The 15,193-nt window shown below is 38.6% G+C and overlaps 1 protein-coding gene across 3 annotated transcripts in view; it reads left to right on the top strand.

The window, feature by feature from the left end:
• The window catches only part of LOC307171812 (BAR/IMD domain-containing adapter protein 2), a 33,086-nt gene that overhangs the window by 8,594 nt on the left and 9,299 nt on the right, over positions 1-15,193 (top strand). For all 3 annotated transcript variants that reach the window (XR_013823604.1, XM_079893672.1, XM_079893673.1), the window contains exons 5-9: positions 2,716-2,777; positions 6,855-6,926; positions 7,235-7,372; positions 10,419-10,571; positions 11,999-12,178. Coding sequence is in view for 2 of the 3 variants with exons in the window: in XM_079893672.1 (XP_079749798.1) it covers positions 2,716-2,777; positions 6,855-6,926; positions 7,235-7,372; positions 10,419-10,571; positions 11,999-12,178 (605 nt within the window). In the remaining variant the exon portion in view is untranslated. The remainder of the gene's footprint in view (positions 1-2,715; positions 2,778-6,854; positions 6,927-7,234; positions 7,373-10,418; positions 10,572-11,998; positions 12,179-15,193) is intronic.

Below are 15,193 nucleotides of genomic sequence, written 5' to 3'. Positions count from 1 at the left end.
AACGTTGAGGCGGGCTTTACACAATGACGATCGCTCTGATTGGTTTTAGGTCTATCCAATTGCGCCCAGAGGCATCTGAGCGACGTCCGTTGGTGAACCGCACCAACTTTTAAATGCATTATTATATTCAAATTGCAAACACATGAGGACAGTCTCCATGAAAGACCCACTGGCAGATGAACGTGCTACTACATTTCTCTCCGAAACGGTAGGAAATTATATTAGATTTAATAGAGGATTTTAACTGTGACAAGATGATTGACAAGGCAGTTTACGTGAATGGACACACGCGACAGATCCGTCCGATAAAGATGATGAAGTAGTATGTCCCAAAGCTTGCCTACTTTTTTGCTACACATTCAAAAATAAATACATTTTCTTCACAAAAAGTGTACATACTTTTATGGCATAGCGTAACTTAGGCGAATTTGGACGCAGCATATCTCTTTACACAATGACGATCGCTCTGATTGGTTTTAGGTCTATCCAATTGCGCCCAGAGGCATTTGAGCAACGTCCGTTGGTGACGCCCCTTTGGAAATGAGTTATTAATGAAGCTTTGCCAGACCATAACTCAGTTACTACTGAGAATGGTCTGGTTTTAACCAGGCTAAAATTTTGTTTGTTGTTTTTGTCAGTTTTAGTAGTTTTTGGTTTTCTCTAAATATTTCTATATAGTTTTTATTATATATTTTTATATTTTGTTTTCTTTCAATTAACATTATTTATTTTTATTTTTTATTTTTTTATAGTTATAGTTTTTAGTTAATTTTAGTAACCCTTTTTAGATCAGGGCTATTCAGATCTGTTTCTGGAGGGACATGTCCGGCAGAGTAAAGTCAGTGGTGAGAACTGATTGTGAATATGTAAGTAAATATAACTACATTGTTTTAAGTTCACGGTACATCAGAGTTTACAGGAAACTAAAGCGTGGAAACAAATGACTGCAGCAGAAGAAAATGAAGAGGCAAGCCTGTACAATAAAATGGAGATGAAGAAACTAAGAGAAAGCGAGAGAGGGGCAAAAGAGAGAGAGAGGGGCCTTTGTTGAAAGATTAACAACACCACATGATCTCATTGTACTGCTGAACACAGCGGGGGTGGATGAGAGGGAGGGAGGGAGGCAGCGAAGGAGAGATGCCAAGTTTCACACACACAGTTGCTCAGTAGGGGATAAAGAAGGCCAACATCCACAGCTCGGCCCACTGGAACCAACAACAAAACACGACACAAATTTTCACCTTCAATGAAACTTAAGAATGGACAGACATTGCCACGAGTATCACATCCTCTAAAGGAAGAAATTACTCTCTTTAATTCTGTTCTGACAAATGTTTTCTTAAAGATAAAGGTTTCAAAAGGGGCGATGCCAAAGAACCTTTAAGTCAACAGTTCTTAAAAGAACCATTTTTTAGCGTGAAGAACATTTTAATAAGCTAAATAACATTTTTTCCACTTTGAAGAACCTTTTGTGGAATGGAAAAGTTCTGTAGATGTTAAAGGTTCTTCATGGAACCATTGATGCCAATAAAGAACTTGGGAATTTCAAGATCATTCCAACATATGAAGATGTTTTGACAGGTCAAGTCCAAGCTGGTCCAGTATAGCTGGAGAAAGCAGTCTGTTAGCTTTCCAAGAGCTTTCCCCCTGAAAAGAAAAAACATGCTGTTTAAATCAGGCACCGGTGATGAACACATCTGCTATAATATGATAAAATCTCTGTAAAAAATGTGCATGCCTGCATTTGAATGGCTGTCAAAACAGGCTATTTACCTGCATAATGGTGCATTTACAGCATCTGTTTACTGAATAGGTCAGAGAGGCAAGTCACATTTATTAGTAAAGCCCTTTGAACAATACAGATTGTTTCAAAGCAGCTTCACAGTATTTAACTATTCATTTAGCAGAGTTCTTCAATTATGAAACAAATACAATTTCAGCTGTAAAGCAGCCCTATAAAGAGAATTGTGTCATTATTCAGCTCAGTTTAGTTCAATGTTGATTAAATTTAGTTAACTGATTGTGTCAAAGTTTCAAAGTTCTGAAGTGAACTCAATTCAACTATACAGCCGCTCTACACAAGATCATTATTGAGCTCTAGGCCGTTCAGGGTTCATTCAGTTTAGTTTGATCAAGTTGATCAAATTATGAAACAAACTTAATTCAGCTATAAGCATCTCTACACAAGGCAATAGTGTCGTCATTCAGTGCAATTTAGTTCAAGGTTTCTTCTCATCCAATAGCATGAAGTTGTTACATTACATTAGAGGGACCGTTCACCCAAACATGAACATTCTGTCATCATTTATTCATCCTCCAAACCTGTATGAGTTTCTTTCTTCTGCTGAACTTAGATGTGGGTAACCAAACATTTGCTGGAACCCATTGACTTACTTTAAAAAAAAGCTATGGAAGTAAATGTGGACCAGAAACTGTTTGGTTGCCCACATTCTTAAAAATTTCTAAGTTATTCAGATCAATGAAACTCATACAGGTTAAGAACAACTTGAGGGTGAGTAAATGATGACATTATTTTTGGGTGAACTATCCCTTAAAAATCTAGCCTTAAAATGAGCAAACGTGACCTTAATGTAGTCAGGTTCGACGTGAGTGAGATGAATATTAGATGTCATTATCAGGTATCTCGTGATTTGAGTTTTTCTGATTGTGCACAAAGTCTTTGACACGTCTTCTCATTATTTCCTACTGATTCAGGTGACACATTATTCCAGATGGCAGAGGTTCATCGGCAGATCCAGGTCCAACTAGAGGATGTGGTAAGTAGAAGAAAAACGTGGTGGTCTTCTGCAAAAAGTTTTTCTTGAACATTCTTTCATACATACCAAAGTGACATTTAATATGCAGTATGACAAGTAATAATTCTTGTAGCAGGTAGTGCTAAAGGTTACGGGAACTACAGTTACGATAGTAAATACACAATACTAACATGAACTGGTAATAAAACATATGGACACTGATCCTGATGAATACAATGAACATCATATCTGCATGCGAATCCCTCAAAGCTACATACTAGTTATGCAATTTATTGTTACTTAATTTCATGACTGTTTTCAACAAAAAACTTTTTATGCGTTTTGACTATTCATTGACATGACAATGGCGTTTTAGGGATCTGAAAACGCAAACTTTTAAAAAACGGTTTCTCCATGTAAACTACAAAAAAACGCAAATTTGGGAAAACAGTGACGTCATGCACATGCATGTTATGTGTGCAGTCGTAGTGTTTCTTTACAAAGTGGCATCGCCAGTGTGCGAAATACCCATCAATATTCATGGGGGTCCCCATCTCCCGATTGTTGCGCAATACCGGTCTAAATTTTCTCAATATGCAGTAGGCCTATAACATCACAATATTTCATGGATGCAAGCCAAGACGATCGGTCTATAGCCTACATGACAACACGCACACACTTAACAATTTTTATAATCCGATATGCTATAGTATTCGTAAAGCAACATTGACAGAGTTTGCATTGGCTAAAGTTGTTTGGATGCACGTTGTTTTATAACAAGGAGAGGCAAAGTTGTGCATTACAATGCAGACATGACAATAATTGGCACCAATCTGGCGCACTTACAAGAGCAATCGACTGAATAAATGCCAGGTATAGCCTGTCGTAGACTGGCACGCAATCAGTGCACTTGCAAATGAGAGCCTGCAGTATGACCGATCATGTGACATTATTTAACCATCCATCTACAGCAAATACGATCAGAATGATACATCAATGAACACATACAAAAGCACATTAGCCTAACCGTGCAAACAGGCCATCTCTCAAATTGAAAAAAGCACCATCGCGGATGCTGACAGTCTACAACAAGCCACACATCACCACGGCGGGTGCTCTCATAAAATACAAGTGATTAAGTTGAGTGTGGCTATATGGAAGAGTGTTATTATCTTATGGAAAGATAAACTGTTGTTTATCTTCTTTGAAACTAATGATGGTTGAAGGTGAAGGTGAAGGTGAAGAACCTTATTATGCATCAAACAAATTAATGAAATATTATTTCAATTATAGTTATAATAAAAAAAATAAGATTTATACATGAATACATGCTGAATAAATAAGCTTTCCATTGATGTATGTATTGTTAGGATAGGACAATATTTGGCCGAGACACCACTATTTGAACATCTGGAATCTGAAGGTGCAAAAAATTGACAAATTCTCCTTTAAAGTTGTCCATTTATGTTAGCGATTTCGCTGCATTCACTCACAAAAATAAATGTTTTATATATTTACGGTAGGAAATTTACAAAATATCTTCATGGAACATGATCTTTACTTAATAACCTAATGATTTTTGGCATAAAAGTAAAATCAAAATTTTTGACCCATATAATGTATTGTTGGCTATTTCCACAAATATACCCCTGCGACTGGTTTTGTGATCCAGGGTCACATATACTGATAATATACAACAATACCAAGGTCTCTGGAAAGAGGTTTGGTAAAGTGATATTTACGTTCCTCATGATGGCAGTGACGCAGTGGGGAAAGGAGTCAGAATCCGTTTCAACAGCCTTGAACACGAAGCTCTGTGGGATGCTGATCTCCTGGAGCACCAAAGGGTCCTAAACTCTTGAACACGCAGATGAGGCCCTGAAGTGAAGGTTTGCTCTCCTGTTTGTCTTCTGCCTCTTTGGGCCAGAGACTTGGTCAATCCGCTTTTGTCTCTCTGGCATGGAGACTTGGAACGTGCTGTAGTCGTTGCTGTCCTGCTGGACGAGGACTCTGAATGTGTTTGTTACTGTCTCTTTCCTCACAGACTGGAGGCTCAGAACGGGGTCATATCTGTTGCTGCCTCACAAGCTGTAGACTCAGATCATGGAGCCTGTTTCCGTCTCACCTTTGCAGGCTGGAGACACAGGACGGCGTATCTGTTATGTCTCACCTGATGGGAGACTCAGAACTAGGAGTGTCTGTTGAAATCCCTTTCCAATGAGGAGACTGCAGTTTGGCGCTTCTCCACTTTAGTGCTGTGATTGGCTGCTGACACAGTGAAACACCTTTTTTTCCCCTATGGAACTCATTTGCATAAAGCACACAGTTAGAACCCTTTAAGGTTTCTTTTACCGATGCATTTCTCACTTTCCATAACCACCACTAGAATACTTTATTCTAAACAAATAGAGTCCAAACAAAATGGGAAAAGACTGTCATGCATGCGTTCATTTGTATATAAACAGCTGAATTTGTGTAAGATGTTGCATTACAAATAGCTGTCACCGAGAAAACTTGTTTATTTCTCTGAATAAGTATGAAATAGATGTGTGTAGTTTTCACCAGTTTTAAGGTTCCCAAACATAGTAATGAATGGATTTGGGTGGATCATTGTGGCCTCCTTTTGTTGCAGCCACTGTTCTTGCATCCAAAAAGTCCTAAAGACTTTTTATGGTGGTTGTCTTAAACCTTAGGGATTAGGGCAGAAACTCCCTGTGGACCAATGAGAAGTCCTGTCCTTCTCGTGCTTAAGGTGTCTGTCAGTTGTGCTAGCATCCTTATCTAATGGTGTTGGACATTTGTTTGTGTTAGTCCACCAAGATCCAATCAAAATGTTGCAAACCTTTCTCCACTGTTGCAGTAAGAGAGGGGCCCGGCCATAAACTGGGCCCTGGAATGTGCAGTTCACCACAGAAACAAAGGAGAAGTAGAGCAGTGGAATGGGAAAGCGAGTTCTGTATGACAGAAGAGCAAAGTCTTTGCTGAAGGGTCAACAGCTTTCATGCATGTCTTTCAAAAGAAAAATATTGCGCATCAGAAAAACATTTTTAATTACTTTTTTGTTGTCGTGACTACATACTCCGCAACCCATTTAAAACGGTCTCTACAACCTACCAGTTGGGGGGTTGGGGCAAAACCAGCAATGCAGGTTTGAGAGGTGGCGCCCCGCCAGATCTTGCGAGAATCACGACTTGCTTTATGGCACATGAAGAGCATATCATCAACAACATATCTATGGCCTCTATGGAAGACACTAGCACGCATTTCAGACGTGAATCATGGCAGAGTCGACAGAGAAAACGAAGACGGCTCTGCGTGAGTGGTATTTACGACAGTAACATTAAATACAAGTACTCTACAGCGACTCTAGGGGTGAACACACTACTAAACTGCATAGTGTGCCTTTAATAAAGAACCTTTAGTTTTAAGAGCGTGAGATAAAACATCAGAGTGTGAAAAGGAATAATAGTCATACAGAACAAATTTGAGAAATAAGAGAACATTTTAAAGTGCCAATAGGAACACATTCCTAAAACCTACTGTAGATGTCTCCATTTTAGTTTAGTGCAATTTTTAGAGACTGCAGTGAATAATCTTGGCACTAAGTGCAAATAGCAATAGATTCTAAATACTATGTAAAAATAGCAGTATTTTCTTTGCAATAAGTGTAAATAGCAGTTAGATGCCATTTATACAGCAAAGTATATAGTGATATAGTAAATAGTGGGTAAATATAACGGTATGCAATAATAACAGAGAGCTTAAAGGATTATATTTATTAAAATTATTAATTATTGGGACAATAAAGCCCGGCCTACACGTACCCCTAACCAATAAACACTTTATTATTAGACACTTTTTTCCCCTTTTCTAATATTTTCTTCATTTTTTATTTGAAATAAATGCCTTTCCGGTTTGATTTGTGATGGGAAAAGGGAGCATTCCGCCATATTGCGCGTTGCAGTTTCTCCCATTCATAAGGAATAGGAGCGAACCGTCTTTCTATATCCATAGTCTTTGTAGACACTGTTAATCTAAGACCGGTGCGCTTCCATAATCACTGTATTTGACTGAATGCTACATTCTGTCTGTCTGCAGCTGAAGCTGTTTCATTCAGAGCTGCTGTCTCAACTGGAGCAGAAACTGGAGTTGGACATCAAATATCTCACCGTGAGTGTAAATGACTATTTAACTAAACAACATACTAAAATGACTAAATTAGGGAGCTCAAACAAATCAACACAGGGTTTGTCAGACACACTTTACATTAGGTGTCTTTATCTAATACTGTATGTACTTACATAAAAAAGTTAAGTAAAAAGTACTTACTGTGTTCATGTTGTATTGCAAATGCTTTTGCTGCCTTTGAGGAGGGATAGAAAAGATTTATATGGAAATGAACTCCTCCTCCTGAACTGTCACTATTGTGCCTTCTCTGAAACCAGAAACATAATATACTGTATGAAAACTTTTTCCAGTCAACGCTGAAGAAGTACCAGAGTGAGAGGAAGTCAAAGGTGGAGTCCATCGAGCGCTGCCAATCACAGCTCAAGAAACTGCGGAGGAAGAGTCAAGCTAGTCGCCATCCCAACAAGTATGGAGACAGAGAGATGCAGGTACCTTGCATATAATTCACTGCTTTTACATGTATGGCACGACATATGACAATCTTGAGACTTTAATCAGTATGCATTGAGCCCAAGCTAAACATAATTTAACTGAAGCCAACTCATTGTATGTTTATTAGCTGGACTGTGTTTGTTGGAGTAATTGGTTGTAGCAAGAGTGTGTTAATGAGTCAGCGACCAATAAGGACAAATTAGGTCCAATGAATGATGATGATGAAAGGTATCATATATGATTTGCAAATTTCTAAGGTCTCTAAGTGATCAATGTTATCAAAACTGCTGAAATCGCTGTTGCACACAATCTACTGCATGCCTTCTGTCGTCTGATCGACAGTTTATATGTTAAAAGCCTTTATTGTAATTGTAAAAACTTCCACCTTCAGCTCATGGTTCACGTGTCTTTTTGCTGTTACATTTATTTACATTAGAACTACAAAAATGGCGGATGTGTGTGAGACCAACGATAAAATAGAGAAGCCCTGAAAGTGGTTTGATTTATTCATAATCAATATCTAACCTGATGAAAAAATATTCCTTTCATGTTATCAGTGTTATAATACATCTGCAACAACATTGTGAACTTTAATAAGATACAGCACAATAGCAAAACAGATACGATTAAATGCATCATAATTTAAAGTGCCCCTGTGATGAAAATCTAACTTTTAATGTTGTTTATGTCTATGTGGTGTTTTTAATACGCTTTAAGACAAACCATGTGTAAATTCATAAGTCGACACCATTGCTGAGTATTTTCCCCTTAAAACTGCAGTGAATCAAAGACAGTCTCAAAAACACGCTTTGAAATCACTGGTGTTTCTGACGACACAAACTACCTTGTAACCAATCAGATCAACGTGTGATCGTCAACCAGTGGATCTCTGAGCTGAGTGAGTGAGTGGAGGCGGGGCTCATTTGCATATTCATAGAACCGCGTATACTAAATGAGGCAAGGGTGTAGAGTTACATTCAAGCTAATTTAAGAATTACGAATTACATTCAAGTTACAAGTTACATTCAAGCTATTAAGAATTTTTTTTCAAAGAAAAACGTTTAAATATGTCAAAGATGAGTTTTATGGGATAAAATTATTGACTGCAGGGGGACTTTAAATAACATTATCATAGTTCTCTGCATGAAAGACCCACAACTGTCCGATCAACAATACTTGTTTTCTCTCCAATACTGTGGGAAGAATTGTTTTAGTAGTATAAACTGAATTAATTATAGAGTGTGTATGTGAGGATTTTAACTGTGACAGAAAGATTGACAGGCCGGTTTATGGTGACAGGCATAACTATGCAACAGAGCGTAATTATGATGTGGTAGGTTGTCCCAAAGTTTGCCTCTTGTGCTATACACCCAAAAGTATTTATTATTTCTTCACAAAAACAGTAGGCCCACATACTTTTAGGGTGTAGTATAAGTAAGTTCCTGTTTTATGGTTTTCTTGTCACACGACAACAAAATGCATATTCCTGCAAGTTGTTAGTAACACCCTGATATTTGATTTGGCATGCAATTTATTTATTTTTTTTTTTTTTTTAAATAGTAATAATATTTTGTAATGTGCCTCAACTTTAAAGCAGTGAATTTGATCCCACTTGGTCACAATCACCTTCCAGCGAAGCTCTTAAGCCACATTCACTTCAGAGTGATTGGCACTGCAATAAATGAACAGTAAGTCACTTTTGATTAAAGCGCCTGCTAAAGAACTGAGTAATTGTGTTGTTTGCCAGTTCTTTGACTTGCTGTGTTCATTACTGAAGGCTTAGTGTAGAATGTCATGTACTGCCAGTCATTTGCAGTTTGTGTGACTCATAATGACCAATTGAGCTCAGTGAGGGCCGTTTGTGCGAGCCAGTGTCCTACATATTAAAGCTGATTTGTGAGTGGAAGACTTTTTATCCGTGTGTGGACAAGTGTTTGTTTATTTGAGCATGTGTATCCTCCAGCACGTGTTTTTTCAGGAGTGGGTCTATCTTTGTTTGTGTAGGCCTGAGCTATGCTATCAGAAGCATTACTCTAAGCGTGATTTTGGATCAGAAAGAAGAACAAGTCATTTAGTTTAAGATTAAGCAGATATCCGGAACAACTGACTTGGGGCCAGAAAAAAACAAAACAATGGGACAGAGAAAAAACAAAGGAACGAGAGAGGGGAAATGATGAAGTAAAACAGGACCTCAGTTTGAAAGATGAGGAAAGGAAAGGAAAATTCAGAGATATTACTAAAATGAACATGTCACTTAAAAGAACGTTTATAACATGATGGTGACAGAATTTTCATTTTTGGGTGAACTGGTCCTTTAAGACAGTGTTTTCCAAACGGGGGTTGATGAAAGCTAATATTTAATTAAATTGAATTTAACATTAAAATAAATAAATGTGTGTGATACAATGAATGGCTGTGCGATAATCAAAGGCTGTGGGTTAATTAACTCGTGGCATAACTTTGTTTTAAAAGGTGGATGGGACAGGAGTGTGTGTGTGTGTGTGTGTGTGTGTGTGTGTGTGTGTGTGTGTGTGTGTGTGTGTGTGTGTGTGTGTGTGTGTGTGTGTGTGTGTGGTGGGGTGGGGTGGGGTGGGGTGGGGTGGGGGGGGGGTAAATACAATGCTATATATCAATGCTATCATGTACAATAATTAATGTTCAATTTCAATTGAGTTTAATTTATCCACATAAGTCATGTTTAACGTGATAGTTTCATTCTTAAAAATAAAATCTACTAAAATACAATTATGTTGTTAGTCCCAAGATTCTTCACGTCAATAAATAAATAAATAAATCTGCTTTAACTTCTTGTGTGCACTTATGGTCTGGTGTTAGACTTTGTTAAGCGTGTCAGAGGCTCTAGGTTCTAGTCCATCCTCGTATAGTTTTTTTCTTCTAATTAAAATCAAAGTTGTTCATCAATGTAAATCCCCTGCTTTAAGGATTCTGAACTTTAGTTGTTTGCCTTAGATGCCAGTCTTGGTGCACATTTGTCATATTCTATGTAAAGATGAATGAATTAAAAGCCTCTCTCTGTAACAGTATGTGGAGCTGATGAGTCGCCGGCAGGGAGAGTTGGACTCTTTAGTTGCCGTTGGTTACCGCTCCGCTCTGACAGAAGAAAGGCGGCGCTATTGCTTTCTGGTGGACCGTCAGTGTTCAGTCACCAAGATCCTCGTCAACTACCACTGCAAGGTAACACTACAGTTATGAGCTCACAATGAAGCTTTAACCAACTAACTCTGTAGAGGACTAGCAAACATAACAGGTTCACTGGAAAAACAAGTCTCTACCTAATTTTTGTTTTTTACTCCAAAAACATAATAAAAATAAACATAATCTAAAAATCTATACATGTAATTCACTTCCCGTTTAGTTTAGTTTCCTGCTAAAATGAACATTAGAGTCAGTAAAACACCAACAACTTTAATGTCTTTACATACAAATAATGATAATGAGGCAGGTTATCTTATTTCTGTGTGGTTCCTTACACATTACTATTTTATGACCTCAAAACACTTAAAGGGATAGTTCACTTTGAAATTAAATGTTGGTATGTTTTAGCTTACCTCAAGGGCATCCAAGATGTAGGTGTCTTTTTTTCCGCAGTAGTTTCAATTTTGATATTTTTAGGTCAAACCGTTCTTGTCTGTCAGTCATATAATGCAGGTCTGTGGTCACTGTCTCAAAGAGCATGCACAGAGTCCAATTTAAAACAATTCCCCATCGTCCAAATTAAACAATTCCCCATCGTCCAAATTAAACAATTCCCCATCATAAGTACACATTGATGGCCTAAGACACGAAACGAGCGGTTTGTGTGAGAAAACGAACAGTATTTATATAATTTTTACCTTTTGTACACAGCCACGTCCAAGTGATCTGAGGGCGCGCGCGGATCCTGGTGTGTGACGTGTACGCAAACTGGTGCATAGATATATACACTCGATGTCGCCTCGTTCCAATGAACTGCCGTAGCCAAGGCGGCATCTATTGTATATATCTATGCACCAGTCTGCGCACACGTCACACAATAGGAAGCGCCCGCGCCTTCAGATCACTTGGACGTGGCTGTGTATAAGAGGTAAAAACGATATAAATACTGTTCGTTTTCTCACACAAACCGCTTGTTTCGTGTCTTAGGCCATCAATGTGTACTTACGATGGGGAATTGTTTAATTTGGACTCTGTGCATGCTCTTTGTGACAGTGACCATAGACCTGCATTATCTGACTGAGAGCCAAGAACGGTTTGACCTAAAAATATCAAAATTGAAACTACTGCGGAAAAAAAGACACCTACATCTTGGATGCCCTTGAGGTAAGCTAAAACATACCTAAATTTAATTTCAAAGTGAACTATCCCTTTAAAGTGCATCTATAAACTAATGCAATTTGATGTTTGCATATGTTTGGCTTTTCAGTCATAGCAAACTTACTCACCTGGTACAGCAGTGCACTTGTGATGCAAAGTCCCATTAAACATTATAAAAAAAAGAACCAAACTAAAAAGTCATAATTGCTTTAGCAAATGTGTTTTTATCTTAACTTTAAAACAAGAAAAGAGTGTAGTTATGAAAATTTGCTGTGTATATAGCATTTGACAGAAATGTTGTTTGATAGGTGAGAGAGCTGTTGTCTCAGAAGCTGGCATCATGGCAACAGTCATGTGCTCAGCCAACCAAACTACCAGAACGAGCCCTGAACCTGTTGCGTCACACGGCCCCCCAGAGCTCTGGAGGAGCTGGACTGGCGGAGGTCCTGCGGAACGCGAAACTGGGAATCTCTCAACCTGGAGAACAGGTGAGGGACAAATACTCCCACATTACAGGGGTTTAATTGTCATAAAAATGTCACAATGATTAAAAAAATGTAAACGTAATGGTCTTAAAAACAGGCTTAATTTAATTTATGTAAAAAAATGTTTTCCTACCTTTTGATTTTAGGTGAAATAACATGGACATTTCTCGATTTTTCTGATATTCTCTCTGATGAAAAAAATGAAATATTTAGTGTTTCTACATTTTTGAGTATCATAATGTCATATTTTGATGATTTATCCTGTGATTAGGCATAAAATTGGACAAGATTACATCCCAGCATAATTTTTTCTTCTGATGATAAATGATACAAAATCTCAGCCGATGTTGAGAACCCATGTGCAGTTTAGAAATCAAATACAAATAAACAAAACCAAAAATTTAAACTTGACTTGAGCAGACTTGACATAGACCTGACAACACTTTACCAACAGCATGTTACATGAACAAAGCTAGACAAGAGACATTGGCCCTCATTTATCATTCTTGCGTAGAAACGGGCGTATATATTGGCGTAAGATTATGCTTACACTCCTCTCATCGCCTGATTTATGAAGCTGTGCGTACCTTTGAAATTCTGGTGTACGCAATACCTGCCCTTGATAAATGCCGCGGCTGAAATCGATCGTCATTAGAATAACACGCCCCTATATATTCAAGTCTCCGCTTCCCCCACGCCCTCATTTTACGCCATGGACACACGGAAGACGGCAAAGAAGAGAAACTTCTTTGAGAAAGAGAAAGCGAAAGGGAAGTGGAAAGAAACAAAATTGATTTCTAGATTTTTATTATTAATGACGCTTATTGTTATTTAGAAGAAGAATGTCGTTATTATTATTATTTGTATTATTATTATTATTATTATTTAAAATAAGAAGAATGACATTTTTATTATTTTGTCAGTCTGAATTATTTTTTTGGTCATTGAAAGCCTTTCATTACTAAACCCAGTCCGTGCACACCTGCCGGGCCTAACCCTGGCCTAACCATCGTTTCAAAGAATAGTAACGGCGAGCGCGTCGAGTATAAACACCTCGTCCGTTTGGGGAGGTGCGCGCGCAGTCTGCGGAGACTCGCGCTGCGGAGCCAGGCGAAAGTATAAACAAGGCTTGAAACTTCAGGTAAAGCGCACAGGCTCGCAACTTAAGGAATACATATGCCTACAAATCAAATGCTTTGGTAAATTCACACAAATTAAACATTGAAGTCCATGTTGCACAAAAATAAACACTTAAGTTTATAATTACTATGTTGTTGTTTTTTTTACAGTGGGTCATAATATATTATATCTTTTAGTTTGTCAGTGCGTTTTGTGGTGTTAGGAATTGTTTTTCTGCGCATTCCCGCACTCAAAACGTGCGTACACCACCTCCTGAGCTGGCGTAGGATTTGAGCGTGCCGTACGCCAACGTCCATATTGATAAATCTCAAAGTCACCGTGGTTTTGGGTGTACGCCAGGTGTACGCTGGAAATTTGGTGTACGCACTTTTGATAAATGAGGGCCATTGGGAGCATGAGGGCTAGATATACAGGTTGGTTTCTCACAAACAGGTTAGGACCTGCCAGCTGACACCATCTTCTCCAGAACTTGTTGACTTCTTCCTGGATGATTTTTTAAATTTTTTTATGGATAGCCTTCAAACTCAAAACTTTCTTGATCCCCTCTTTTTCCAGTACATCCCATTAGAGAGTTTGGACTTGCGTATTCCTCCATCCTCATGAACTCTCACTTAAAGTTTCTTCTGAGGACTGAGTCTTGCTTTTTCTTAGCCAAACCTCTGGTTAGTACTGCAGAGAATGCTTTCCTCTGGAGTTTGTTAATACTTTCTCTTAGTTGCAAGCTCAGCAGCTGACTGTATTGACCAATCCTCCATTGGCCACTTCAAGAACACTGGCCCTCTCTGCCATGCAGAATCTTCTTTTAGGCCTTCTGGACTACCTCCCCTTGTGATAATATCCGCAATGTTTTAAGTTACGTGGGATCCACCACCAGTCTTTAACATGCGTAATTCTCTGGATCTCTCTAATTCTGTTTGCAAAGAAGGACTGGTAGCCATAGCTAGCCTGCTGAATAGCTCCCAACAAGTTTGCCTGTCCACCAGATGAAACCATTGGTCAATGTATTTTCTAAGCCTAGCTGCATAAATTGCACCACACATTTCAGCCATGACCTCTTTAAGAAGGTTTTGTCCCACTCTCATTTTCTTTTTCCACTTGGAAAAATTATTGATGTCATGATGTAAAGTTTATCCTCTTCCACCAGATACCCAACTCTAAGAGCCTTATTGTCTTTATCCCTCAAATGGTTTGGAAGTTTCAGGATTCTGTCTTCTACTGTTGACTCTACTGGCTCACCATCACCAGGCTTCCAACTTTGTTCTGACCGATCCCAGTGCTTCAAGAAAAACCCTTCGGCTTAGGATCTCCTTAACACCTTCGGTTATTTATTCCAGATTTTTCTGATTATTGTGGGAAGTTAGAATATCATCTACGTATCTATCCTCTCCAATAACTTTGCACTCCTTAAGAAGATGAAAGAACTTTGTCAGTTTTGCAGTTTCCCGCTAACTGTGCAATGCACCCGATGTTAACTCTGGTGATTTCTTGAAACAAGTCTATTATTTTGTACTTTTAACTGCTTTGCTCTCAAAGTCCTTCTTCTCTGTTGAAGGAATCCATTGCTCCCAGCTGGATAGAGTTTTGACTCTATTCCACCCCTCACAGATTGCAGATTGCAGGTATTGCGGAGGACCTTAGCACGGTTCCAGGTTCATTGCAAGCTGCCTGTTTTCAGCTTCCTACGACTGGCAGGTCTTCTCACAGCGGCCTCATCAGTTATCCAGCCAGGATAACTTCCTCTGTTCCAACACTGGTTGATAGCCAGACGTCTTTCACCGTTTCACAATCATCGCACACTGGTTCGGGTCATGACCAGATGTGTTGCCTCTCTGAGACTTTGGAGGGGGGATACATTTCTTCAAAGAGGTGTACCAATTG

This window comes from Squalius cephalus (assembly GCF_949319135.1).
Source record: "Squalius cephalus genome assembly, chromosome: 15".
In the NCBI taxonomy this organism is placed as follows: domain Eukaryota; kingdom Metazoa; phylum Chordata; class Actinopteri; order Cypriniformes; family Leuciscidae; genus Squalius; species Squalius cephalus.
Note: the sequence above shows the minus strand (reverse complement) of the source record. Positions and strands in the feature narration are given on the sequence as shown.